The 25,505-nt window shown below is 44.7% G+C and overlaps 2 protein-coding genes and 2 long non-coding RNA genes across 6 annotated transcripts; 1 reads left to right on the top strand and 3 right to left on the bottom strand.

Moving 5' to 3' along the window:
* si:ch211-222l21.1 (prothymosin alpha) lies at nucleotides 1-3,019 on the bottom strand. The gene is made up of 5 exons (XM_049023438.1): nucleotides 2,769-3,019; nucleotides 1,552-1,638; nucleotides 1,175-1,235; nucleotides 1,000-1,085; nucleotides 1-882 (listed from the first exon to the last, which is right to left on the bottom strand). The coding sequence occupies exons 1-5, from the start codon at nucleotides 2,817-2,819 to the stop codon at nucleotides 814-816; spliced, it is 354 nt and encodes a 117-aa protein (XP_048879395.1). The 5' UTR covers nucleotides 2,820-3,019; the 3' UTR covers nucleotides 1-813.
* A 7,434-nt stretch (nucleotides 3,020-10,453) lies between these two features.
* LOC125747901 (uncharacterized) lies at nucleotides 10,454-12,363 on the bottom strand. The gene is made up of 4 exons (XR_007399395.1): nucleotides 12,207-12,363; nucleotides 11,945-12,044; nucleotides 11,453-11,623; nucleotides 10,454-10,490 (listed from the first exon to the last, which is right to left on the bottom strand). It is a non-coding gene; the product is annotated as an uncharacterized LOC125747901 (long non-coding RNA).
* Nucleotides 12,364-14,904: 2,541 nt separating this feature from the next.
* LOC125748202 (uncharacterized) lies at nucleotides 14,905-19,567 on the top strand. Its single transcript, XR_007399488.1, has 3 exons — nucleotides 14,905-14,989; nucleotides 18,631-18,764; nucleotides 18,875-19,567. It is a non-coding gene; the product is annotated as an uncharacterized LOC125748202 (long non-coding RNA).
* On the bottom strand, nucleotides 17,747-24,767 carry odad1 (outer dynein arm docking complex subunit 1). 3 transcript variants are annotated; one of them, XM_049024127.1, is made up of 15 exons: nucleotides 24,140-24,767; nucleotides 23,701-23,783; nucleotides 23,515-23,614; nucleotides 23,194-23,383; nucleotides 22,462-22,587; nucleotides 22,256-22,369; nucleotides 22,092-22,159; nucleotides 21,801-21,988; nucleotides 21,440-21,574; nucleotides 21,037-21,119; nucleotides 20,702-20,870; nucleotides 20,432-20,595; nucleotides 20,232-20,335; nucleotides 19,982-20,072; nucleotides 17,747-18,958 (listed from the first exon to the last, which is right to left on the bottom strand). In XM_049024127.1, exons 2-15 carry the CDS (start codon nucleotides 23,765-23,767, stop codon nucleotides 18,827-18,829), a joined length of 1,731 nt encoding a protein of 576 aa, XP_048880084.1. In that variant the 5' UTR covers nucleotides 23,768-23,783; nucleotides 24,140-24,767; the 3' UTR covers nucleotides 17,747-18,826. The 3 variants fall into 3 exon arrangements, with proteins under 3 accessions (XP_048880084.1, XP_048880083.1, XP_048880085.1); XM_049024126.1 differs by having other exon boundaries at nucleotides 24,500-24,766; XM_049024128.1 differs by lacking the exon at nucleotides 24,140-24,767 and having other exon boundaries at nucleotides 23,701-24,117.
* Between the last annotated feature and the right edge of the window lie 738 nt (nucleotides 24,768-25,505).

Below are 25,505 nucleotides of genomic sequence, written 5' to 3'. Positions count from 1 at the left end.
TAAAAAGACTGATTTATTTATAATCCAGAACCAGAATATACAAAGCAGTGGTCAAAGCAACCAAAAAGAGTTAAAAAAAAAAAAAAAATCGATTCAGAGGATAAGCAAGGAAACCCAGCACAGCGGTGGATGAACTCTTGTGAACCCAGGAACCAGGTTATCCAGGTTAAAACAAAAAGACGAAAGAAAAAATCTGTACAGAGTACAAAGGAAATCTTAACAAAACAGAACAGGGACCAAATCCTTAAGATTTAAGAGGGGTTAATAAACACTGCAAGAGTTTGTTATCTCAGTGGGCCTAACGACCTCATCACATACAGTAAGGACCCCTGAATCTTTCGTGCCATCTGCTGTTGTACTACAGACCAGCCAGACAGATTTAACTACTAGCAGCACATACTATTTAACCACACAAAAGGTAACAACTGTCCATTACCCCCTTCTTAAAACTTATCTTTGGTCTTAGGTGAATTTTGAGAGGCCACCATAAACGTCAGAAACCTTGTGAAGGGCACAGCTGCTTTGAGGAGCATCGGCTGGTCACGTAACAAAGTAGAAAATGTGCTTCACAACTGTATCATAAGTAGAAAGAAAAAGCACCTTTTTCGTGAGTGCCCCCCCATTTTGCAGCAGTAATTAAAACTGGCCATCAGTGACCAATAAATAACATTTAACAAAAAGGGCTGTGATGTTTCAGGACTCCAGTGCAAATATGATATCTGGGGAGGAAAATTATTTGTATATGAAAGCACAAACTCTACTGGGTCAAGATGACCATGCAGACAGAGCTACTGGAGAAGGTGAACTGAGACATTAAGCTTTCACTTCGGCTTCTGTGGAGCTGCCATTTTCTGTCTTCTGCTTTTTCGTTTCAACTTTTTCCTGGGTTGAAGAAAAAAAAACACAAGTTAATGGCAAAATTCTTGTAATGCCTCCACCCAGCATAACCACACTTAGGTGTGAAGTAAAGCAGAAACACAGGTATTTGGGTTCACCCACCTCCTCGTCGGCTGGGCGTTTTACAGGATGTTCGTCTGCTTCCCCCTCTGCTCCTTCCTCCCCATCCTCACCCTCCTCTCCCTCTCCTAAGACCAAAATAGATGTTCAACAGTAAGACACTAAAAGAAGGAAAAACACAATCAAACCTTGCAATTAGAACACTAAGAACACTTGCCTTCCTCCTCTTCATCCTCCTCCTCAGGGACTTCCTCATCATGGTCAGCACCATTTGTCTTCTAAATTTTTTTAGAAAAACATCCATTTAGTTCTTGTTAGGCTCTGTGCACGCAGAAATGAGTTGTCTGGGGGGTGCGGGGCAAACACTACTGACTGGGGTCTGCTGGTAAGGTCACGTCATTCTTGTTCAATTAACCAGATGGAATAAATACAGGGCCAGCTTAGTGCTCTCTTCGACTCACATCTGTGGCATCTCACAAACCAAACAAAGAGCTGGAAGGAGGAGTAGGGGGAGGGGTTGGCCAAACACCTGCGCTATGAGAGCTCCGCAGACAAAGACCCCGAGGCCTACAAGGGGGACGCGGCCATACATACTGCTCCATTGGCAGGTGTTTCTTCGCTGCCGTTCTCCTTCTCCGCTTCCTCCACCTCCTCGGCAACTTCTTTCTTCTCCTTCAGCTCCTGAGTGCCGGCAGAGGAAGGAGGGGGGGGGACAAGTTGGCTTTTGCTTGGATTACGTAAAAGGCCAGTTAAGCGAGCTACGGCAACCAAAGCTTGTTTGGAAATATTGAGCAGCCAATGTTTCCACCATCACCTCTTTCCGAACATGCGGACTAAAACAAAACAGCCATTCAACGAATAGTGGGCGGAGAGTATAAAAAAACCAGCTTTACCCATTACAATACCGAATACAGATTTTTAATGCCATGCTCAGGACCCCCTCCTCCTCAACGCAAATTAGGGCCGCACTATCCGCGGTGTTATTTATTCGAGTAAGTAGCGGAAATTCTCATTTCCTCTTCACTGGTGGAAAATAGTCACACACTAAAAAAAAAATCACCTGGTCGGCAAATGGAACCGACCGCACGCCATCTAAACAGGTTTCACGGAATGTGCAAAGCAGTGGTTAAGGTATATTTAATATAAGAATTTGTTAAACGCGTGGGAATTCGTCGTATATAATCGCATTTGCCATCCACCATCTCGCGGCGCGCGCTCGACGGGAGACAAAAGAAAACGTGGCCGTGAGGGGCGCGCGCCAGAGAGAGAGAGAAAAAACGGAAGCAGCGGCGAGGCGGCGCGTGCCGGAGACTACGAGACAGCGGGTTTCCCGCCGTTTTCTCTCATCCCCCAAACGACTGACAGTTAGTCACATACCGGACCGCAAGCCGCTAACAAGATCGCCGCCGTTTCTATCGTACGAACGAGGAAACGGACAGAATGCGGCAGTTTATACGCAGCGATGCCTAACGACCTCCTACCGATCGCCCGTCCTTAGCAGCGCTACCTAACGGCAACGCTGTCGAGTGACACACCGGTACTTTCCCCCTCCGATTCAGTCCGCATGGCGCAAAACGGACTAACAGCATACTGCTAGCTGTATCAACAAGACCTTATTAGATTATTGGGCAGGGATTGCAGAATCGTCGCAAAAATCCTGTTACCCAATTATCGTGTTCAATTGATTTATTGACCGCTGACCAATATATTTATTAATTAAGGTGGATAGTTACACATTTTCCACATCAAAAAATATGGAAAAAGCGTGCCACCGGTACTGCCGAGTGGATATTAAGACTAATTGGTTTTACCTTAGGTGAGACCTCGGCAGCAGTGGTCGTATCAACTACGGTGTCCGACATCCTTGGTTCCGATTGGAAAAGCGCCCGAGACAGAAAAAATAAAATTACGTTTAGCTATTTCCGTTACTGCAGCTGCAGCCGCCGTTTAGCTGTATGAGGAGTAGCTGATTTGGAGGCAAGAAGAGGAGTGAGGGCAAATCAGCCTCAACCTGGGAGTTGAACGGCAGCCGCTTCAAAGAGAGCAGGTCGAGGTTGTGCGCGATTGGACCGGGTGGCGAAACTAAACACTTTTCTGGCTTTCCTATTGGTGGAAGCCGCTGTCGATTTTCTCAAATTACTCCCGCCTACATGCAGTCTCCACCCTAGGACGAGAACTCTCGTTTCTATTGGCTGGATGTGCTAACCACGTCTTTCAGTCGAAGTAAAAGATTAAAAAATCAAATACAATATATTACAACCATATATGCATTTTGAAGAGACTTAAATATTGTCAAATAAATGTAGTAGAGATGTTTATTTCTCTGAAACATCGGCTTCGGAGTACCAGCGTTAGCATCGTAAACGTAACGTTGTACAATGGCCAGCACACCGGATAAAGGTGTGCTGAGACTGATAAAATTTTGCAGGTGAATGTATGTCTTACACCATGTATACCATTTTTTGTCCTGAAAAGGTGTGAAAGGTATGAAAAGTCGTATGAAATGTCTTTCTACAATTATAAACAACGGACAAACTACCGATAAATCTGCATAACGGAACTCCTAGGCTCTACGAGTCTCAGAACCTGTGATGTTTGGGATTTTTGCTTCTAAACACATTTTCAAAATGTAAATTAAAATGACCGTTTTCTTATCCTTTGTTTCTTGCGCCACGCTAACGAGAGTAGGTGGTGTCGAATTACACCTTGGGGTCGAGTTACAGTCCTTCGGAACTATTTATTAAGCCCCGCCCCTTAAGATAACCTGGAACGCCCTCCTCCCTTAGGTTTAGCCGGGGACGGGAAATGATGTGACCAGTTAAATGTATTTTTGTTCTTCACCCATCACATTAAATGAATGCCGTATCAGGGCGGCTAGCGGACTTTGACCGACCTTAAGTCAGTTGCAAAAAAAAGAATAAACTTCAAGAGCAACTTTTTATGCTCTACTGTTGAAGTGGGTTTCGCTTTTTAAATACCTTTCTCCATTTAACACTTTTATAAAGCGGAGCTTCATGTGGCAGAAAACTTAACATGCTTGAATTCAAAAGAGCTATGAGGCTTAAATGATTTGCAGTTTATGCTCGCCTTAATAATGCAGATTGTGTAGTTTTGGGGAGTGCCACATAACAGAAGTATGCCATGCGGAAGGTAGAGCTTCTCAGTTTTGAAATATGACCATGCTTTTATTATTAATAGTATGTTGTGAATCAGCTGGTGTGTTGATACTAAATGCACTTTTATCGAACTGTATATTTTACCAGGTTCTGTATCATTAAAGTGTCACTGTTCTTAAACACGTTTTTAACCTGCGTGCTACCTGACAATCACAAGGACTTTGTGGTTCAGTTAAGTACACCTCAAAATAATGATGTGCAGAGACAATTTCTTTTCTTTTTTTTTAATGCATTTTTAAGAACCCTTCATGTCAAGAATGCATATGACAAAAACAGCCGTGTGCATGGTTAATCAGTTTTATAGAAATCATTAATGTAAATGTAAAGTAGATTGAACAGTAGTGTACCAAGTTACTAGTTAAGACCTAAGGGCCAAATCTTTAAAACACCACTTCTTGATGTGGCCAGCACTGAGCATTATTTGGCAAAAACCCGCTTGCCTGCGCTGAATTGGAAGTACGGTGTTCACTCAGTTTAGTGACAGCTTCATTGTTGCAACTTCATCATTTAAAAATATTTAGTTATACTGTCAATATGTTTGCTTATAATGAGAAACGAAGTATTCTTAAGCTAATTAAAGGCCAACATAAAACGAAGCCTGCAATATTCTCTTTACTTTTTTCTGTAAATAATTAACTGGAATTCTGTACTTTTGAATGAAAGAGTAGGAAATAGTTTTAAGCCTGGTTCGTAGCGTAACTGTGAGCGGCACATCGGCGGAGACTGCGCGGTTCTTACGTTGACCGTTTATCTGCCCGTGCGTGTATGGGCGCGTGCGTGTGTGCACATGCGCACACGTGTGCGTGGCTGGCAAGCTGCCGCTGAGTTGATGCACACAGCAAGCTCGCTCCAGCCTCTTTGTTTATAGCCACTGTTTCTTTCGCATGTTCTTTACAGGCTATTGTGTTGCAGATGGGTCTGAGTATGCAGCTGCTCCATTCAGCACAATGCAGACCGACCCTCTGCAAGGCCTAATCTCTTCATCCCCTACCCCCCCCTGGACACAACTAAAAATGCTGGATTATCTTCCTCAACTTTAATTTTTGTTTTTAGCTTTTCGGTTCTTTCTCAAAATTAAAACATTAAACCTTGTTATGGGTTAGCTAATTTGTTTTACTTGTGGTCTACCTGTGCATGAACTTGGAAAGTTACCATACACATTCAGGAAGTCCTCTGTCAGAGCTGTGACTTATCTCAGTTCCTCCTGCTAGACTTTATTTACTTTGAACCATATATGGCGAGAACTGCCTCTGTCCCCATCTCTGTATTAGACACATGAGTTGCTGACCATGGATTCTTTTTAAAAAGTGGCTTAAAATCAAAAGCAAACTTTCATGTAAAACCATGGGACAGTTTTTTTGTCTCCACATGGATGTACTTCAAGTAGGCTTCCAGTAGGGGGCAGTGATTTTCAGTAGTCAATTCCAGGTTTGACGGTCTCTCTGTTTGGAACCGATCTACCCTCTCATGCACCAAATTTAGCAACAATGGCCTTCTTAGTAATCACAGATGGTGTGGGCTCCTGTCCTGCTCATTGCCAAGCCCAAACCATTGTTCCAGCCAACTTGGCTGTAAGACCAGGAGTGGATCTCAGTTCTGTGGACTGGATCAGCCTGATGTTCAGTGTAGTGTCATGGCAGAAGGGTTTCCCCTGTCTTTCATTTCCGGTAAACGTTCTTGTTGCGGTTACTTGTATTTCCCCATTGTGGGTTTATTTTGAGAGAGTATTGAAACCCAGGTATGGCACTCAGAAACAGTAGTCTTATTACATGGCCTTCCAGTCTTGTTCACTATCATAAAATTACTCAAGAAGAATGCATATAATGCATTGCTTTGTAAAGCAACTTACATTTTTACATGTTTATGAAATTATACTGGTTTTATTTTGCTGAAGTCCTTGAGTCCACTATAATAGAATCTACATGTGAGACAGGAAAAACCCTTTCCCAGCAATCCTGAATCAGTCAGTTGATAATGCCTTGTTGGCAGAACAGTTGGCCTACACCCATCAAAGTTGTATGAATAAACAATTCTAGTTTATTAAAAACATTTTTATATGAATTGGATGTGTGCAGAATATGAATGTAAACCCGTTTAACACAAATGGCCCTATGAATTAGGTACACTTTATGCTAATTTATAAACTACAAGAATAACTAGATTTAAACTTGTTATTTATGTTTGTCAGTGTAATATAGTTATTGATCCTTTACATTGCTACTCTATATATATATTTCTAGACGTTAATATTTCATGTAGTAATTTTTGTTTAAACAAGAATGATTGCAAGTATTGGTGGGTCAGACCAGAGGCACGGGCAGCATTTTCTCTGATGACGTCGTCTAATTGCTTTCAAAACCATGCAGTGTGCTCTCAAATGTTAATGACCATCTGCCTCTCGTCGAACTAAGTGGGTTTGCAGTGTTATAAATGAACCAGCTGGACTGAGAGGGAGGGAAAGCCACAGACAGAAACTTTGTTTAGCCTTTTGGTTTCTTTTAGTGGCTAGAAGTGAAATGTGTTTAGTTTTTGTTTTGTTCACTTATGTTTTGTTTCTACTCATCATTCTGTTGTGTGTCATTTAGCAGCCATTTGTCCCATTAACTATGTCTTAAGTGTTTTGAGGTACAAAAACCGTGTGCCCACTGCCCAGGTGTGACTGTCCTGGGCCTAGTGAAATCCTGTGCTCAAACACGTCACAAATAATGCGTGTAATTGTGAGGTGCAGTAGTGTTGAGACTAGAGTATCTAAATTTGCTTCTTAAAAACCCAGCACGTGTATGACATTTGTGCTGAGTAGATACTCTGTCCCCAGTTGCTGGGTCACACAGCAACCATGGATGCAGAGGGTAGGATGACAGTATGATCTTTCTATGTCTACCATACAATGTGGCAGAGGCAGGACTGAGAAGCAATTAAGTCAAGTGTATCATATGGATGAACTGGGATTATGGTCTCTCCTGCCTGCCCTGCTGCTGTACCACCTCTCAACCTGCCTACTATCACCTGCCTGGCCTCCTCCGTTAGACTCGAATCTTGAAATTTGCACCATACAAATTAGGATTTTGTCATTATGTTCATTTAACTTCTTTTGCTGGGATGGCATGGTGGTGCAGTGGTTACTGCTGCTCTCCCACACCTCTGGGACCTGGGTTTGAGTCTCCACCGGGATTCCATGTGTATGGAGTTTGAATGTTCTCCCTTGGTCATTGTGGGGTTTCCTCTGGGTACACTGGTTTCCCCCCATTAGGTTAATTGGAGTTACCACATTGCCCATAGGTGTGTATGTGAGTGTGCCCTGTGATGGATGGGTTGGCACCCCATCCTAGGTTGTTCCCTGCTTTGTGCATCTGTAGCCTCTAGAATAGACTCCAGACCCCCCCCCCACCAACCCTAAATAGGACAAGTAGTTGCAGAAAATGAATGGATGGATGGATGGATGGACTGCTTTCTTCTTCTAGGGAGTTTTTCCATGCCAGTGTGTGGTGCTTTGAGCAGGGATATTGTACAGGACTTGTAGTGATGTAGTGAAAATCCTACAAGTACAATTGAGTTAAATAGAATTTCAGACATATCTGTGTCCTCTTTATAAGGCTAGACATGGCCCCTCTGTTGGCATATAGCATTTGATGACTACAGTGAGGCATTTTGTACTTTATTTCAAGTTTATCTGGTAGGATGAAAAAATGTACCCTTTAAATTTGTCTGCCAGTTTACATTTAAGTCTGCTTGAGCACAGGCCTGCGAAAGAACCATATCCTGATATGTGTGTACAATGGCCTTTCTCTTTGTCGATGAGGTCCATGCGAACAGGACAGGAACCAGCAGTTGTAATCTAGAGTTTGCAGTGTGTCTGCTCTGCCAGATGTCTGGTGGTCAGATAAAAAACACTGGCAAGTAGTTCAAGCATTACTCTCCCGCTTTAGCTGAAAAATGAGAGCAAAGCAAAGATGAGGGTGTCTTTGTGAAGTCATTTCCTGTCGTTCCCCCCTTATTCTGGAGAGCCGTCTACCTTTACTGGTTTCCATGGTTACTGGAACCTTTCCAAAAACTGCCTGCTGGTGGATTCTTTAATAGGAGGAGGTGGGGGTTGAGTAGGGAGAGAGTGGGAGGGAGCAGAGACACTGTAACGCTGTCTTCACTGTAAATGTAACTGTGGATAAACACAGTGACTTAAGTATTCAGCCCTTTTCTCCAGCACTTCATTGTGCATAGTTTCAGAATCCCACACATATTGACTCCCGTTCTTTAGTCACTCTGTTGTTTTTGCCATGTTGCCACACCAGGCTGTCTCTCCACACTGAGGGACGTCATGAAAAAGCTGCAGCCAAAATGAGAGAAAACGTACCATGTCAGCAATATCTGCAACACTTCACAGAACTAATCTGACTATTAGAAGTAGGGGAGTCAAGAAGAAGACCATTTGTAATAAATAAAAAAAAATAAATGCTCTACAAGCCTGCATGAAGTTTGCATAAACGTAACAGCTAGCGTTCGAGAGTTTTATTTGCCACAAGTAACGTTTACAGTCAGACTATAACTTGCAGTGAAGTGTAAGGCAGTGAATTCTGCTATAATAAACAGTATGATAAATATGTAATAAATACAGAAAGGAAACCTACACTGGAAAAAAGACCAGAGGTGCAACACCACAATTCAGGAAAAATGTGGAGTGCAGTGTTATGGCTTAGATGACACTACAGTAGAAGTTTATGGCCTAAACACAGGAATACCTAAAAATTTTTAGCTCCCTGACAAAATGTCACCTTGGGCCCCCTCGAGGGATGGGTCCACCACAGTAGATAGAATTTGCTATGTGGAGGTATACTGAACAATTTTTATTATTCAGGACCCCCTATATAGTGCTGCCGCCCCCCCCCCCCTGAATCTGCCAGGGTATCCATGCCCTGCAACACCCCTGGACATAAATAAGAAATATTACTGCTGGCGGAGACCCAAAGCAGCACATCACCTAGCTGACACATCCCTACAGCCAGCGTGCTGGAGGCTGCATCACGTACAGTATAAGGTATGCTTCCCTGTAGCGGGAGCTGGGAATATGAGGAGTCAAGGAAAGATGGACAGAGTGAAGAACAGGAAGATGCTACAGGAAAACCTGACTGTGTTTGCTAAACATTTAAAAGACTGGGATGACAATTCACTTTTCAGCATGACGATAAACTGAAAGGGATAGCAAATATATGGAGTGGCTTAAGTAATAAATTAGAAAATGAATCTCTGCGTCCTGTTGAGAATTTCTGGAAAAACTGCATAGACCAAAACGTTTTCCGTCCAGCGTTTAATCAACTTGAGTAAGTCTGCCAAAGCGAACTGGCAAAAAAACGGCAACACCACTCCAGCATGTGATTTGGGTGACATTTTCTGAGGTTTCAGTTGTTTCCAAACTACTCGCACAATATATTGCATTCATAAAATCTGAATACTTTTATAGCGATTGTATATTTTACCCAGTGAAGTTACTGTAAATGAACCTAAAAAAAAATCACTTTTCTGGCAGATCTGAAAAACCAAAAAAATGCCATAAGAAGGATTTAGTTACGAAGGCCTCTGTGTGCATTTACTGCGAATGGGGTAACAGTGCTTTCCATATACGACCTTTCGCAGCCCTGCTCTCCGAGTCCTGCTGTCCCATGTTGTGGTAGACAGAGACCAGCTCTGCATGGATGGCTTGGTGGTGGAAAAACACCACGAGGCCTGCGGAGATGATCCAGCCATAAACCAAAAAAAGCACAAGCAGCTGGAGGAACCTGATGGGAACAGTTCCCACGGGAGACTCTGGCAGCCAGAAGTGCCATGAGCGTATCAGAATATGATGAGACATGCTCCTAGTTATCTTTAAATGTCGGCTGTGTATTATACAGTTTCATTCATAAAGGTAGCTAATTTAACAGCACCACTAATGGATGACTTTACTATGGCACTCGCCCTTCTATGAACTGAGATTGAATGGATGTTTTGCAGCAAGAAGTATAGAAGATTGAAAAAATAATACTCTATTTGCACTAATGTTCAAAGTCATTGTATATATTCCAGTGGTCATTCCCGTCTAAATTAAATGATATGCTTGCAAATACTGACTGCCAGACTGCTAAACTGTAATTGAGGGGACCACCACTGAAGGAACAACCTGGAGTTTAACCAGGAAATAAGGGGAACGCAAATCACTCAACCTGACCTGAGGAATGTAAGAGCTAGAGTGGGTGACGAGGGTCAGAGGTCAGGATTAGAAGGTGAAGGGTCACAGTTATTGAAAAAAACGGGCAGTCTAGTTTGACTAGGTTCTTTCGTTCCAGATGGTAGAGTGCCACATACCCCCTGAGGCAATCCCAAGATGCCCTGCAAACACAGTAGAGAAAATCAGGGTCCGGAAACATGCAATCAGGCCTCACCTACTGCAAATGTATGGTAAAGGAGTGCAAGGAACAATGGTTACTTTTCGATAGCTTCTCTTTTTGTCTGACTCATCCACTGTATGCAAGTTTTTAAAAATCACAACCTGTATGGAAATATAAAAAAAAAAACACCAATATAATAATGCTATGAATACCTGGTTATATGTAATGGGTGACATTTAAAGCCTCACTTGCCCCTTTAAATAAAATAGTTATCCAGAAATTAGTAGGGATCCCTCTGAAAGAAAGAGTGTGGATGTAAAAGGTTTTGTGCTGTTTCCCCTTTGGTCTCCGATACCCTTGTTACGACATTCCCCAGTGCGTTGAGTCACTGCACTGTTGTACTCCACTTACAACCCCTGCGGAGCTCCTAACAGGAGAGCCACAGGAGGTGTGATCTCCCTCTCCATCAATCCCAAGTGTAGCTCAGTCTCCGAGTTTCTTTGATTCAACAGCACCCACAGAAAATGCAGTAGAAATGGTTTGTAAGGCCACATGTTTTGCTCCTGACTGTAGCGGAGAGTGGTACGTAATGCAGAGAGCGGTAACTCCATGAGAAGCAGGCAGCAGGGCCACTCACAAGAGGAGACCAGCCATGTCCCAGCAGAGGGAGGCGGCTCATTTTGGTAACTTGACACGTCTCCAGCATGCTATTGGTGTTATTTCCTGAATATGCAATTGCCCCCCCACCCCTCTGTGGCCCCTTCCTTGAGATTCACAGAAAGAGAGAGAGAAGGTGGTGCTATGAAGAAAGACTTCATCAGCCCTCCTTCCCCAGCCTGCTAACAATCTCTCCTCCCTACCCCACCCCACCCTACAAAACCTCCTCTGTGGAAATTTCCAGTAATGCCCATCAGTCTACAGCCTCTTCTCCACACTGCCCACCCACAAAACGCTTCCACCTACCTGTACTTGTGACAAAGCCCTCCCATTGGCTACAAGTCCAGATGACCTCACTGATGCCGCAGCTCATATGTCAGTGGCCTTCCTTTACTTGTAGGCTGGTTGTGATTGGTTGTTGTTTCAGCTCCATAAAGTGGGAATTTTGAGATACTTTACACGGCTTAGCTGCGGTGGCTTTCGAATGAATGGAAGAATACAGCAGAAAGAGATCAAAGTTCTGAAGCTTTGATCATGTTTAAGTCAAACACAAAAGTCTGGACATAGTCATTTCTAGTTATAGCCGTTAAATAAAGTATATGTTTTATATTTGGGGGCAGTACAAAAATGGTGGCTACATACTACATGTAGAGTTTGCATGTTTTTGTGCGTTTCCTCCAGGTAGTCTGGTTTTCTCTTTCAATGTAAAGACATGTGGTCTAAGTTGATTGTTTCTAATGAGTTAGGTGTGCATTAATGTATGTTTGTGGTGGCCTGTGATGGACCATGGTACCCTACCTCACGCCCTGTGCTTCTTAGTATAGCCTCCTGGCCCAGGAAAGCCATGCACTGGATCAGGGGTTATGGAAATCAGAAAGATTCTAAGCAAAAAACACAGCTGAAAAGAATACTCACGTTAGTCATTGTGTTACTGTATTTAAACTTCCAGGCTACTGCACTGAAACTGATAAATTATTGTCACTTTAACTTTCCACACTTCATTTAAAATTCCCCATCCCCCAGAAGCATTTGTAAGTCACATGGTGTCACTGATACACACCAGAGTGCGGACGTGAACACGTGCCGGGCAAGTCTTTGCGTGGCTGTTAGGGAGGCACGCCACCACATGACGCGGTCTTTCTCGCATGGGGAGGACCAGGTGGCAAGAGGTGGAGGGTGCGTCGGTGCGGAGGAGCTCAGAGAGAAGGAGGCACAAGGTGAAGGAGATTGTCAAAGGGAGGTCACAGTGACCCCGGGTCCTATTGTCACGAGTCAACAAAGAGCCATCTGCATAGCAACCCATGTGGTGGAGAGGCTCCAGGGTGGGGGAGGGACGGAGGGAGCATCTGGGCATGGGGGGGGGGCAACGAAAGGGATCAGCAGAAGGAGGGAAGGAGGGCTGGAGTCTGCAAGCTCACCTCCTAACAATCCCAGGTTCTCCCAAACATCTCCCAGCCTCACCTGTTTCTGGAGTTCCACACAGCGACCGGGTGACTGTTTAATCCCCTGTGGTTTCTTTCTTTTTGTCTTTTTTTCTTCCACAGATGTATTCATTCGGAATGGAACCCCAACATTCTCAGACATTCTCCGACCCACCGCCCCAGGACAGTCCTGAATAGTCCAAATCCAGGAAGTTAAGGGAAATGTTCACACATCAATAATCTTAATCATCTCAAGCCATCCACTGCCTTTTTTTTTATAATCGTTTGTATTAACGAACTGCAGACATGGGCCAGCGAGGTGGGGGCACGGCAGGGCCGTGCCTCAGAGAAAGGACTAAACCTAAAACAGCCCGACATTCCGGGAAAAGTTGGGAACAGAGTGAAAAGGGAAAGATCAAGGAAAACAGGAAATGACCTTGGCAATCTCACTGAGATGACTGAAGACCAGTGTCAGGTTAAGACATGCAAAGAGTAGATAGATAGATAGATAGATAGATAGATAGATAGATAGATAGATAGATAGATAGATAGATAGATGATAGATAGATAGATAGATAGATAGATAGATAGATGATAGATAGATAGATAGATAGATAGATGATAGATAGATAGATAGATAGATAGATAGATAGATAGATAGATAGATAGATAGCCTCCCTCAGCCGCATTGCCAGCCACATAACTGTGTATAGGATCAAAGGCTTCATTATATGTGCAAAGAGATACAGGGCAGCCATGTTTGTAGAGGATGAGTTTTCTGTCTTTGGGTAGTGTGTCACTGGGCTGACCTGCACACCAAGGTACGATAATGTCAGTCACCTCACTCTGATCCTCCTCCATGCCCATCAAACACGCACAATCCGATCGACACTGAAGACCCTGTTCTGACCACCATCCAGCCCCCCCACCACCACCACAACTCCGCCAAGAGCAAAACCATCATTGAATGCGAAACTCTAGTACCAACAAGAACATACATGAAAGCCAGAGGAAGGCGGCAGGAGAGGAATGTAAATTGATTGCTGCAGTATATTGCCTAGCAACAGAGGCTCCCGCTTCTCGTGCCTCAAACTACAGTGGCGTTGCTATTAGTGCCATCTAGTGGTTCAGTGGTGTATTGCTATATGCATAAAGCTGACCATCGATGTCATGTGTGATGGTGTTGGAATATACTTCTTATTTCTTTGGTCACCGAGTTTTTCTTTCTTGTAGAATTGGCTATATTTTATGGGCGTATTTTTGTCCTTTTGCAAAAGGGAAACTGCATGTCGCCTAGCATATCAAGGAGGACTCAGTATAGGGTAATTTGAAAAAATTTGGGGTGGGCTTAACTAGCGCTTACTTTAAGTGAATGGGAAGCTTGACTCCTCCTTTCCTCTTACCTGTTTGAAAGTAAACAGATTGCCCTGATTGGCCAGACTCAACCTGCCTGCCCATGAGTGAGGTTTCCTAGCAACAGGCCACCAGCATGTGTGTATATGTGTGTGTGTGTGTGTGTGTGTGGCTGTAAGGAGGAGGCTGCAGTCTGGAACCACAGCCGTGGCTGGAAAATACCAGGCACAGTGCCTGTACAAACACAGAGACTGCTGGAGAGAGAGGCAGAGAAAAACACCAAACACATGTACAGTTAACTGAAGTCTTATTGATTGCTATTAAAATCCATTTCTTCACATCCTATATTTTCAACAAAGAGTGTTTAAAGAGGCAGTACTAACCTGAAAGGTGTTATGGCCTCATTCACAAACCGCCTTGGCATTCTATGTACTGTCCATAATTTTGCTTTGAATTTTAAAACTTTACATTGTACTATGTAACCCTATCCTTCATGACCAAACCACATCCCCTGCAAAAGAGAAAAAAAATTCCCTGAGGGAAAACGCAGGTTGCGGCACTGAAATCAGATTTTCGGTACCGGTGCAACTCCGCCTCTCACTTCGCTGTTCTTAACAGCTGCCTCATTAGCTGGGTAAAGGTTTCCTTTATGGTTAAAGCGAGTGTGTGTGTGTGTGTGTGTGTGTGTGGGAAGAGGGGTGCAAAATAAGGCTGAAAGTATCATGATTAGACAAAAGCTGTTGAGGGTTGGAGCGAGAGGAGAGCAGACTGGGAGAAAAATTGGCCAGAGGGCAGGGGTGACACTGTCCGAGTGAGATAAGAGAAGGGAAGGAGGCTGATCCAGAGTGATTTTCTCCGTTAATCATTTTGTAGATGTGTAGAGAGAGACGTGTGCAGCCAATACAATGTAGGACGGCAAAATCGACAGTGGGGCGGGTAACGTGGAGTGCAGTGGGTGGAGGGAGAGAGAGAGAGACAGGGAGAGGAGAAGTGGGGAGAACATCGGGTGGTGTTGGACAGGGGACAAAATGGACAGTGAGACAGAGGACGACAACAACAGGGGTAAAAGGTTAGCGGGAGGGGGCCGGCCGGCGGTGGGGAGGCACCAGGACGAAGGGGCCAGCTCTGCACCCGCCTGGCTGTGAGCTGAATGGCTCAGACAGCCTCCGTGGGCGACATGGTGCCGTCAAGCTGAGGAAATGAGATTCTGCTGTGATTAAGGGGGGGGGGGGTCTCCATGGCAACGGAGCAGGGCCATGCGCAGAGAGGATCGGGCAGAGTGTGGGGGGGTGGGTGGTGGAATAAGGGTCGAATTTCAAAGGCATCCACCCCCCAGCACACTCCCTCTCTCTCAGCGGCTCCCTCCCCCCTCGTTTTCTGTCTTAGACCATATTTATAATCACAGAGAAAGGCCGGTTTGGTTAAGCATGAACTGAGAAGCTACACTCCCTATTGTTTATGTGTGTGTACTTTGAATGAGGGTGTTTTCAAAAGAATATAGTAATACACACCTAGAAACACCAGGATGCACCACATATGAGTAGGTATACACGCACCCAGACATATATTCATATACCTATTTGATTTTTTAGGTTAATTCTGTTAGTCTGTATTAACAGATTCAACTTAAATTTAAATCTTCTTGTACCACATTTATTGTTTTTTCTTGTAATATATGGACCCTAAATATGCAAAAGATTTCTAGCACTTTTTTGTTCTGTTTCACAGTTATAAAAGATATTTCATCTATGTACACAATTCTTAACAACATTTGTCAAAGGTTGTAAGTACATATAATATATGGACTATCTGTCCCTTTCCAGTAGTCTGTATTTTAATAGAGTATTTCGCAGTGAAACAGACACCATCCACTATTCAGCACTGATTGGTTTCGTATGGGCTTCGTCCTGTGGTTACTTTGTTCTTGTCTGCTATAATTGGAAAAATACACACAAACATCCTGATTTAGAATCATGGTCTTCATTTAAACCAAAATTAAGTTCTGAGGCTCAGCCTGCAGTCTGAGATGCAGATGCTGCTGGACTGATGGTTGTTAATTTGATAGGAGGGTAGGGATGAGAGGATCTGCAGGATGCTTTGGGTCACCTTGAGCAGGGCTGGGCTGCCTCTGAAGATCACTGTCCGCCCCGGAACTGCTCGAGAGGTGACTGACGAGTGGAACCGGAATGTTCCGGAAGCCAGTCCGTTCAGGACAGGAAGGAAATGGCCTTCTGTAGAGCAGAAGTAGAAGAACATCCCGCAATGTCTGCAGTGTCATATTGTGGCTTCTTAATGGTTTGCAGGTGTGGATGCACCGAGTCCAATTTTCAGGCATAAGTTTGTACACTGCTTACCTACTAATGAAATCTGAATTAATCACACAAGAAAATTGACATTTAAGATAGCAGCTGGTGCTTTGTGATCTGGTAGTTTTTTCCCAGTATGGTTGATCAAATCGTGGAGCCCTGTTAAGGTGACCCTACAGTGGTATGGCAAACTGAAACTAGCAGGTATTTGAAGTGAGCTTTGTAAGGTGTAGATGGTGATGTGTTGCAGAACGAGGAAGAAAGTGACACCTCAGATCCATCATCATGTTAGCTAGAGCTGGCCAGGTTGGGCGTAACCTTTCATCTAGTGCCTGAAACAGGTAGGTACGCATATGGCATTTCTACAGGGATCCGTGCCATTTGCTCACACTCATGGGACCTCAAGTCAAGTGGGCTTATTGTAATCCCATCCGTATACAGGTGTTCAGTAGCACAAAACAAAATTCCCCCAGGACCACAGTGCAACATGCAAAGAGGAGCAAGCGATAAAGGGAGGTTCTTCACAGTGCTTTAAGTGCAAAACATAAGAGAGCGTAAAACAGGGAGCTAGGCATGATGGTCTATATACGTTGCGCAATTTATATGTAAACAATATACACAGCAGCATACAAAGGGTGGTATAAATATAGCAGAATTGGACAACCCTGTGACAGCACCCCTGAATAGTGACACACTGGAAAGGTCATTGTCCTATTGTTCCATCACAAATCTAACTGGCCTGTACTTCCTGTGTTAATTCCCCTTATTAGGACATAGCTGCTAGGAGTCCTGGAGCCTCTCCCAGGCAGCATAGGCCCAAAGCCCCCAGCATAGATTCACCCCGTATGGGGTGCCAGCCCGTCGCAGCGCAGCCTGTCACAGGGCATCCTGTCGCAGGGCAGCCCGTCGCAGTGCAGCCTGTCACAGGGCAGCTCGTCACAGCACAGCCCGTCGCAGCGCAGCCCGTCACAGGGCATCCTGTCGCAGGGCAGCCTGTCACAGCACAGCCCGTCACAGCACAGCTCGTCACAGCACAGCCCGTCACAGCACAGCCCGTCACAGGGCAGCTCGTCACAGCACAGCCCGTCACAGCACAGCCCGTCACAGGGCAGCCTGTCACAGCACAGCCCGTCACAGGGCAGCTCGTCACAGCACAGCCCGTCACAGCACAGCCCGTCACAGCACAGCCTGTCACAGGGCAGCCTGTCACAGCACAGCCCGTCACAGCACAGCCCGTCACAGCACAGCCCGTCACAGGGCAGCCTGTCACAGCACAGCCCGTCACAGGGCAGCTCGTCACAGGGCAGCCCGTCACAGCACAGCCCATCGCAGGGCAGCCCGTCGCAGTGCATGTAAACTCACATGCTCTCATACTACAGGCAGGTTTGATCTAACAGCAAGAAGAAGCTGTAGGAACTGGGGAAAAAAGTCAAACTCCAAGCACACAGTGTCAGGATCGGTGCCAAAGCGGGTGATCGTCGGGCAGGGTGATCAAGCAAAGAGCAAGCAGGTAAGCGGAATTCGGGGAACAACGGGGTTTATTAGGGCACAGGGTTGAATGGGAGAGACTACGCGTATGGACATTGACAACATCAATGATGGACAGGGAACCAAGGCAAGACACGGACTGAAATACACAAGACTGGGCTAACATAATCAGACACAGCTGGGTACGATCGGGGAAGCACGCGTGGATAATCAGGGGGCGTGGCGTCGTACGAGCCGGGTATGACACAGAGTCACACTCAAACCCACAGAGGCAAAAATGCTATAGTGTTAGTGTGACTTTCCTTCTTTGTTTATTTTTTACTTGCAGGACATGAATGTATGTTTATTAAGATATGCATTAAAAATCTGTCTTAAAGACAAGCTGAAATAACAAGAAACGCACCATTTGTATTCGACACTTTAATTGTTGTAATTATCTATCTATCTATCTATCTATCTATCTATCTATCTATCTATCTATCTATCTATCTATCTATCTATCTATCTATCTATCTATCTATCTATCTATCTATCTATCTATCTATCTATCTATCTATCTATCTATCTATCTATCTATCTATCTATCTATCTATCTATCTATCTATTGAACATTCTATTGAATACTACAGGTTTAGTTCACACAAGGATTATATTTCCCCCTAGTGTTGTGAAGTAGTACTGCACCATATGTGCAGCCATGTCTATTTATTTTATAAAGGACACTTGGGAAGTGTGTGGCTCACATTGTGAACTGTGCTCTCACCATGACAACAACGGTGGGTCCACATTTGGACACATAACTACCACACTGTGTTCTGATTGGCCCAAAGCTCAGCTGTATTATTTGTCTGTTTTGACCTTGGGTTGCTAAACAAACGTTGATGAGCTAATGGAACCTCTCTTTTTCTCATTTCAGTAAACGTCTGATGAATCAAATGCAAACCTCCTTTCTGTAATCATCCAATGTGACAGTTGCCAAAAGTAATAGATTAATGATTAATGGACAGATGGCAATGAAGCCTTCTGGTCTCCTGGACCTGCTCTGGGATGGTACGACTCTGGGGGCCTGGGTGTACTCCGCGGTGGGTTCATGGGGAGGGAAAATCGTGCTCTCAGCAAGGAGGGGGCGAGATGGTAACATCAGCTTCTTGAAACCGCAGGTGACTGCTGGACACCAAGTCGATCCTCGAGGATCTGGATTCCTTCCCTACGGCCAAACGGATGCCCCTGTCCTTCCTCAGGACCTGTGGGCAGAACATCTCATGCTGGATGGTGGAGACTTTGATGTGGTCCTACATGGTACTTATCTCTGGTAGATACATGGTAGAAGAACTGAACTTGCGACGTATACTTTGCCAATTCAAGTAACAGCAAGTTACTGAATTGATTAAGAAGTATTAAGAAATGTGGTTCAAACTTAGAAAGTGCTTAGCCAAAAATCAATAAAGCAGTCACAAATCAATGCACCAATCACGTCACTATTACTGCATATTAATACACGTTTTTACTTCAAAGGTAGCACACTTCACTATTTACCAAGTTAATCTATGTTGTATTTAAAGCTGAATCAAATCATATATAACAATCTTTGCATAACTGTTTTGTATTGCAGGCCATGTGTCATATCATGTATATCATATTGCCTGAGAGGGAGACATACACACACCTAATGAGCAGGAAAACAGAGATGAGCTGCGTAATAATGTGACACACAGCATTGTGCAAACGTCTCAGAAAATGATGATCAAATGATCTTCATGTTGGTGAAAAACTGTATTATGTCTGTAAAAGCATTTCAAAATCTGTCCTAGAATGACTCCAGTATTTGCTTGCAACAACACTCCAATATACCCATGTATTTTTCGACCCATACCACACCTCGTATAGCTAATAAATAGCTCACTGAATTTCTTTCATTAATTAAATTGGTTAATTAATTGAGATGATGTGAAATGTAAGAAATACATGGACTGGCTGGGGTACCCCTTAGAAGAGGTTTGGGAACTGAAGCGGTGTTCATCTAGTCGTGCAACAAGGCACCAATGAATTTTTGGACAACGGAGGAAATTCTTGTTAGTTTTTGTCGTGTTACTCTTAATGTTCATATGTTCTAATATTACATTGTGTTTTTTGTTCTGAGCACATATGCCCTTACTAAGCAACTTCCTTTCGCTGTGAATTTTTCTGTAGCAGACACATTTACAGCTGCACCAAAGGTGGTGAGTGTATGCTTGGATTGTGCATGTGTACAAATGTCAAGCACTCACTCCCTTCATGATTCGCTGGCGGAGCTCTTGGCGGGTCAGAGGTCGTTCGTCTTCGTCAGTCAAGAGGGATTCTTCTGTGTCATAACCATCCCTGGCAACCCCAAATATAAAAGACACTCTTACAGACATCCTGGAAGGGGTTCTATGCTGGACAGGTGAGTAGAATGTGAAAGATTATTTGTCTTTAGGGACTTTAGTAGACATGTCAGGCACCACTTAGGAGACAGGCTGGAATGGAAATTAGACCTACCCAGAACCTGGCGGTTGGACCAGCACGTTCTGGGATGGCATGTCTGGACCCTGACCCAGCAGGATCTGAGCCACATCTTTTGCATCATATTCGTTATCGATGTCCTGTGTGAGACACCCACATGGCAAGAGACAGAACAGACAAACGTGGGGGGGGGGGCTGGTGACTCGGGAGAATAATGCCAGGGGCTGTGAGACTACCTTGGAGCTGAGGAAGGCCTGAATGGTGAGGAGCTCATTGGTCTTCTGTTCCACCATAGTCAAGTAGTTCATGATGTTGTTGTCCGTGATCCCGGCAGAGGAGTCCAGCATGTCCTCGATCACTGAACGGTCGCAGTTAAGCTCATGGAAGAGATGGCACACCCCTATAGCACACGACACACGCTGACATAAATGATTGACAGGATAATTATCCAATCAGATGTAATCAGGGTTAATACAAAGCTTGTATGCTGTCTCAGGTGTGTGTACCTGTCTTGAGCTGGTCCAGAATCTTGCTGGCTGCCGTGGCCTGGCTCTCGAAGGCCTGTGCTTGCGACTCTGCTTCACGCAGCTTTGCCTCGAAGTCCCTCAGGCGGCTGTGTCGCTTCGCTTCCTGCGCCCGCCCCTCTGCCTGAAACTCCTCCATCTCCCGCTGAACCTGACACAGCAATGACAGCACGTAACTGTCAGGATTTATTCATTTACTCTGCTGGCTTAATAGCCCTGCAATGCATAAGTGGGTGGCCCCTTCTGGGACTCACACCCTTAACTGCCATGCCACCCACTGGCTGAGCAAGCAAATAACGATGAGGTGGCTGACTGACCTGGCCGATCTGGTCCTGCAGAGCTTCCACCTCATTGTTTTGCTCGTTGATGTAATTGAAGAGGGCAAAGTTGCGGTCCTCCACTGAGCATCCGTACAGAAGACATGCGTGTTACTAACTAACAGTGGACCTCAGCCATTTCAGTATTAGCTACAAGCCCTTCAACTGTGATCAGGTTTAACCTTAATCTTAGATTGTTATCTTACAATAAACACACCACAGAAGACAAGAGCAAAACAATGGTGCTTCACTAATTAACCGAGCATCTGCTTCGATAACTGATGAAAAACTTACACATTCAAAGAAATAAGGAAACTATGGATATCCCCTCACAATCTTTTGTTACAGTAGTAGTATCTCTGTGTATTTCTTTGCAAATCTGTGTGTGTGTGTTCATATTCACCCTGGATAAACTTGGTAACCAATAGCTCCAGATCCTCCTCTCCTGTCACACTGTGGATCTTGAGGAACATCTCCTCCAAAGAGTCCATGGTCAGCTCCCTTGAATCCGCCCGCCTTTGCTCCTGTGGCTCTGACCCTGTGAGTTTGCGGGGCGGGAGCGGGGGGGTGTGATGCACAGTTTCCACTTTCATCTGCACCTGACCCATCCTCCTTTACTGTACTGCACTCCCGCATTTGTCAAAATACAGATTCTGCAAGCTAATGGAGGCGGTCCGATGATGAAGTGACTCTGCAGGGTAACTCAGTATGAATGACTGACGGCCCAAAAGCAGCTGCACATTTACAGATCTGTGCCCGGTTACCTTGACGACGACCAGGCCTCAGACCTCCTTCCTGAATGTTCCTCTCATTGCTCTTAGTGCTCATGAAGACCTTCAAGTCCTGCTCGTGGGCCATGTTCCTCTCCAGTTCCTTCATCTCTGCGCTGTACTGGGTCAGATCCCTCACCGCCTTCTCCTTCAGAATGACCATCTTGGACTGTGCCTCCACCCTGAAGTGGGCGGGCAGTGGAATCAGGCCTGTGTGTGAACGCGGTCTTTGCTCTTCCTTGTGTGTGTGAACCAGCCACACCCAGACAGCCAGTGGCACTTTACCTGGAATCATAGGCATTGGTGGACTGGTTGATCACCTCCCCTATGTCCCTGTGGATGTCCTGTAGCTCCTGAAACAGGCAAACAGCTTGTGAGCTCAGGCCTCCCCTGGAGCACCCACATGCATCTCCATCCCGCTGCGTGCAGGTGTCCGCGTGACCTCTGACCTTGTCCAGCTTGCGCTGCAGATGTTGGAATCGGATTCGCTCCACACGTAGGGTCTCCAGCTCCGCTCTCAACTGCGTATTTTTGCCCAACTGCTCATTGAAGCGGACGAGGGCCTGTATGGGGGATGAGGTGCACAGGGGCGTGACCTTTGGCCACGGGTGACCTCTGTCAATCACTGCACTGTTGTACTTCTTGCGGGACTCACTCGGTCCAGCTTGTTCTCCAGGGTCCGTGTGACCTTCTCTTTCTGGTATGCCTTTGATCTCAGCTGAGGATCTGCAGAGTTCCCTGATCTCCTCACAGCTGTTAGCTGCCTCTCAGTACTGACAATCTACCCAATGCCCCCCCCCCAACAAAACAGCATCAAAAGGACCATGTGACTCATTATTTATAATATACTGAAATCAGCTTCACCATGAGGAAATGCATCAGGTTTAAATATTGATACAAAACTGTATAAAAACATATGACTAATAAATGAATGAGAGGAAACCATGGTCAAAACGTGGTAGAACACCAGACACCCAGTGTGGCTGTTAACTTGGATTGCAGGGAAATGATCATACTGACATTCGTACATTATTACGTAAAGATGATATTTAAATGTATGTGTGTAGTATGAAAGGGGAACAAACATGTATGGTCTGCCTGTGTGTACAGATGTGTGCTTTAAAAATCATCTGTGCACTGTGTTAATCTATGTGTTCTCTCTGTCTTTCTCTGTGCTCTGTACCAGCATGCCTGTCTGTTCTGTCTTTCCCTGTGCTCTGTGCTTGTGTGCCTATCTATTCTATCTATATCTGTGCTCTGCACCAGTGTGCCACTGTTCTGTCTTTGTTTGTGCTCTATATTAGTGTGCCAGCTGTTCTGACTTTCTCTGTGCTCTGTACCCTGTGCTTATCTGTTCTGCCTTACTCTGTGCTCTGTATATGGGCACCTCTTGCTCCATCTGTGCAAGCCTCTGCCTCTCCTGCTCCAGCTGTGCATCCACCCCATCGCAGCGTTCCAGCAGGCCGCGCATGGCCTGTGCAGCAGCGACATCTCTCTGCCGCTGGGACAGACTCTCCGACGCACGCAGGCTGTGCTGTAGATCCTGCTGCTCCTTCTGCAGCTTCTCGATCTCCAGCCTGCATCTCACACATGGAAAGAGTCAGAAAAGAGTCAAGACACACAGATGGGCAGCAAGTAATAAATAATTAGCAGGAGCTGGTTGGGTCACCCATAAGTGCTGTGCAGCAGAGGCCCAGTTGACACTCACCGCTGTCGCCGAATCAGCTCCTGCGCCTGAACACCATACGCCTGTCGATCTCCTTCCATGATCCGGAACTGCCTGAGGAGTTTGGCCATCTCAGAGTCCGCTGTACCACACAACATACGGACGCTGTCAGTGCCCATAACCGGCACGCCACGTGGAATAGGGGGAGTGTGACAGGGCGAGACATACCAACGCCATCGATGTCGACATCGCTGCTGTCGGAGTGGATGCTCACTGCTGATCTTCCACGCGGCATGGCGGTGAAATTATTACTGAGAAGCAATTTGGACGTTAGCACAACAGCGTAAAAACCTAGGATGATATACGTACTTTTTTTCTGCCCTACTTGAATATCGGCAGCAAACAGCAAGATAGTTAAGGTCAGTATCGCATTATAAGGTTAACAGATCAAGTCCAGGGGCGTATTGTACTTTACTATACCTTCACTGAAGGGCGATACATTGCTCCAGAATTAACAGGTAAAACGATCAACTTCTTTGAGTTGAGAGAAGCGTGGAAAAGCAGAGAACATTTAAAAATTGAACTATACAAGTTCAAATAAATGCAACAGTATGTCATTTCTAAGAAAATAACCTTCTTTCGCTTCGTATTATTAAATTATAACTACCATGGCTGTTGTCTCTCTGTTCTCCATTGTGGTATCTGTCATTAGCACCAGAGGCACCCCTCCTGTATTAGACATGACGCGAACGGCGCACTTCGGACACTCATTTCTCCCGTAATACTGACGCGCTCCCTGCACAAGCAGCCGCTCTTTGATAATACGCAACATACCCAGCACTGTCGCCAGCTATGCATCAGATGAAAAGAGAATCATGGCACTATTAATCAACCTCATTATATATCTTTCCTAGCTAAACTAGCTGTCATCCAGTCAAACTTCGGCGATAGAAAACCCGTATATACTGTTAACTACAGAAATGTATCTTAACGAAATGTAACGTAGTAGCAAGTTAAACAGCATTACCTGTGAGAATCAAACACGTTCCTGTTTTCCTTGCTTGCGATTCCCTTAGTGTTAGTTGTCTATCCAATTAAGAAGTTTAGCGTGAGTTAAACTCGCCAGCTGTATCTGTTGTTAGCAACCGTTTCCAGGAAGACGCGGGACCACCGATCCTCGGTTCTGTAAATCGTGTATTTTTTATTTAACACCCATCACGCAGTATAATTGTTTTGTACATTCTATTAATTTCTTGTAGATTAAAAATTAAATTTGGTTAATGTAGTAATTTCAGCTCTAGAAAACTAACACCATGTAGACTATATATAGGGACTACAAACTTTTTTCATCTGAACAAATGCAGACCTCCCAGAATAAGTCACCCATTGGTGCCATGAAAGTCTTGGAAACCACATTTGGGACAGGATTGCTGCCTGTCTGTCTAAACCTGTGTATTTGCCAGAGCAGATGAATGAACATGATTATTTGCAAATTTTGTCCACATGTGTTTTGTTTGTAACTGAGTGCTGTGCAGTTCATATTTCAACCAAAAATGAAGCAGTCATGATTTTGTTTATTTCCACAATAGCCAACTAAAGCTACACAAGTTGGCCATATAAAGCTGTATTGTACAAAACAAATGCAAATCCAATTCACAGACCTGATTGTTGTTGTACACTGCATTTATTACATTTAATGTGATACACAATAATTTATTTGAAATGCTGGTTGGAGTTGTTGCCCTTCATAAACCTCTCACATGTTGAAAAATAGTTACGTATCCGAAGTCTGTAGAGGACATGCATAAACTTTTTTTTTCTTTTCGTTATCTCGAGATCACGACTTATTTTTCTCGTGATCTCGACGTAACCAAAGTCGTTATTTTTTTAAGCCGTCATTTTTCAAACATCACCCGGTAACCATGGAGACGTTCCGGACTCTCCAGTCGGTTGGTAATGAAATTGACTACTCGTTCAGGCTCACTGTAATATTCTCCGACGGCATATTTCTGATCCTCCTTCTCAAATGACGA

Source organism: Brienomyrus brachyistius, chromosome 8 (genome assembly GCF_023856365.1).
Source record: "Brienomyrus brachyistius isolate T26 chromosome 8, BBRACH_0.4, whole genome shotgun sequence".
Lineage (NCBI taxonomy): Eukaryota > Metazoa > Chordata > Actinopteri > Osteoglossiformes > Mormyridae > Brienomyrus > Brienomyrus brachyistius.
The sequence above is the reverse complement of the archived record's forward strand: the minus strand, read 5'-3'. Positions and strand labels throughout refer to the sequence as shown.

Bases quoted from the DNA above. Each gene is read 5' to 3' on its own strand.
- odad1 (XM_049024127.1), bottom strand. From the start codon at position 23,767: ATGCCGCGTGGAAGATCAGCAGTGAGCATCCACTCCGACAGCAGCGAT. The intron at 22,370-22,461 runs GTGAGTCCCGCA...TCCCCCATACAG, and splicing joins TGGAGAACAAGCTGGACCGA to GCCCTCGTCCGCTTCAATGA. The intron at 20,073-20,231 runs GTAGGTCTAATT...TGGGGTTGCCAG, and splicing joins GTCCAACCGCCAGGTTCTGG to GGATGGTTATGACACAGAAG.
- si:ch211-222l21.1 (XM_049023438.1), bottom strand. From the start codon at position 2,819: ATGTCGGACACCGTAGTTGATACGACCACTGCTGCCGAGGTCTCACCT. The intron at 1,236-1,551 runs GTATGTATGGCC...AAAAAAATTTAG, and splicing joins AAACACCTGCCAATGGAGCA to AAGACAAATGGTGCTGACCA. The intron at 883-999 runs GTGGGTGAACCC...TCTTCAACCCAG, and splicing joins AACGCCCAGCCGACGAGGAG to GAAAAAGTTGAAACGAAAAA.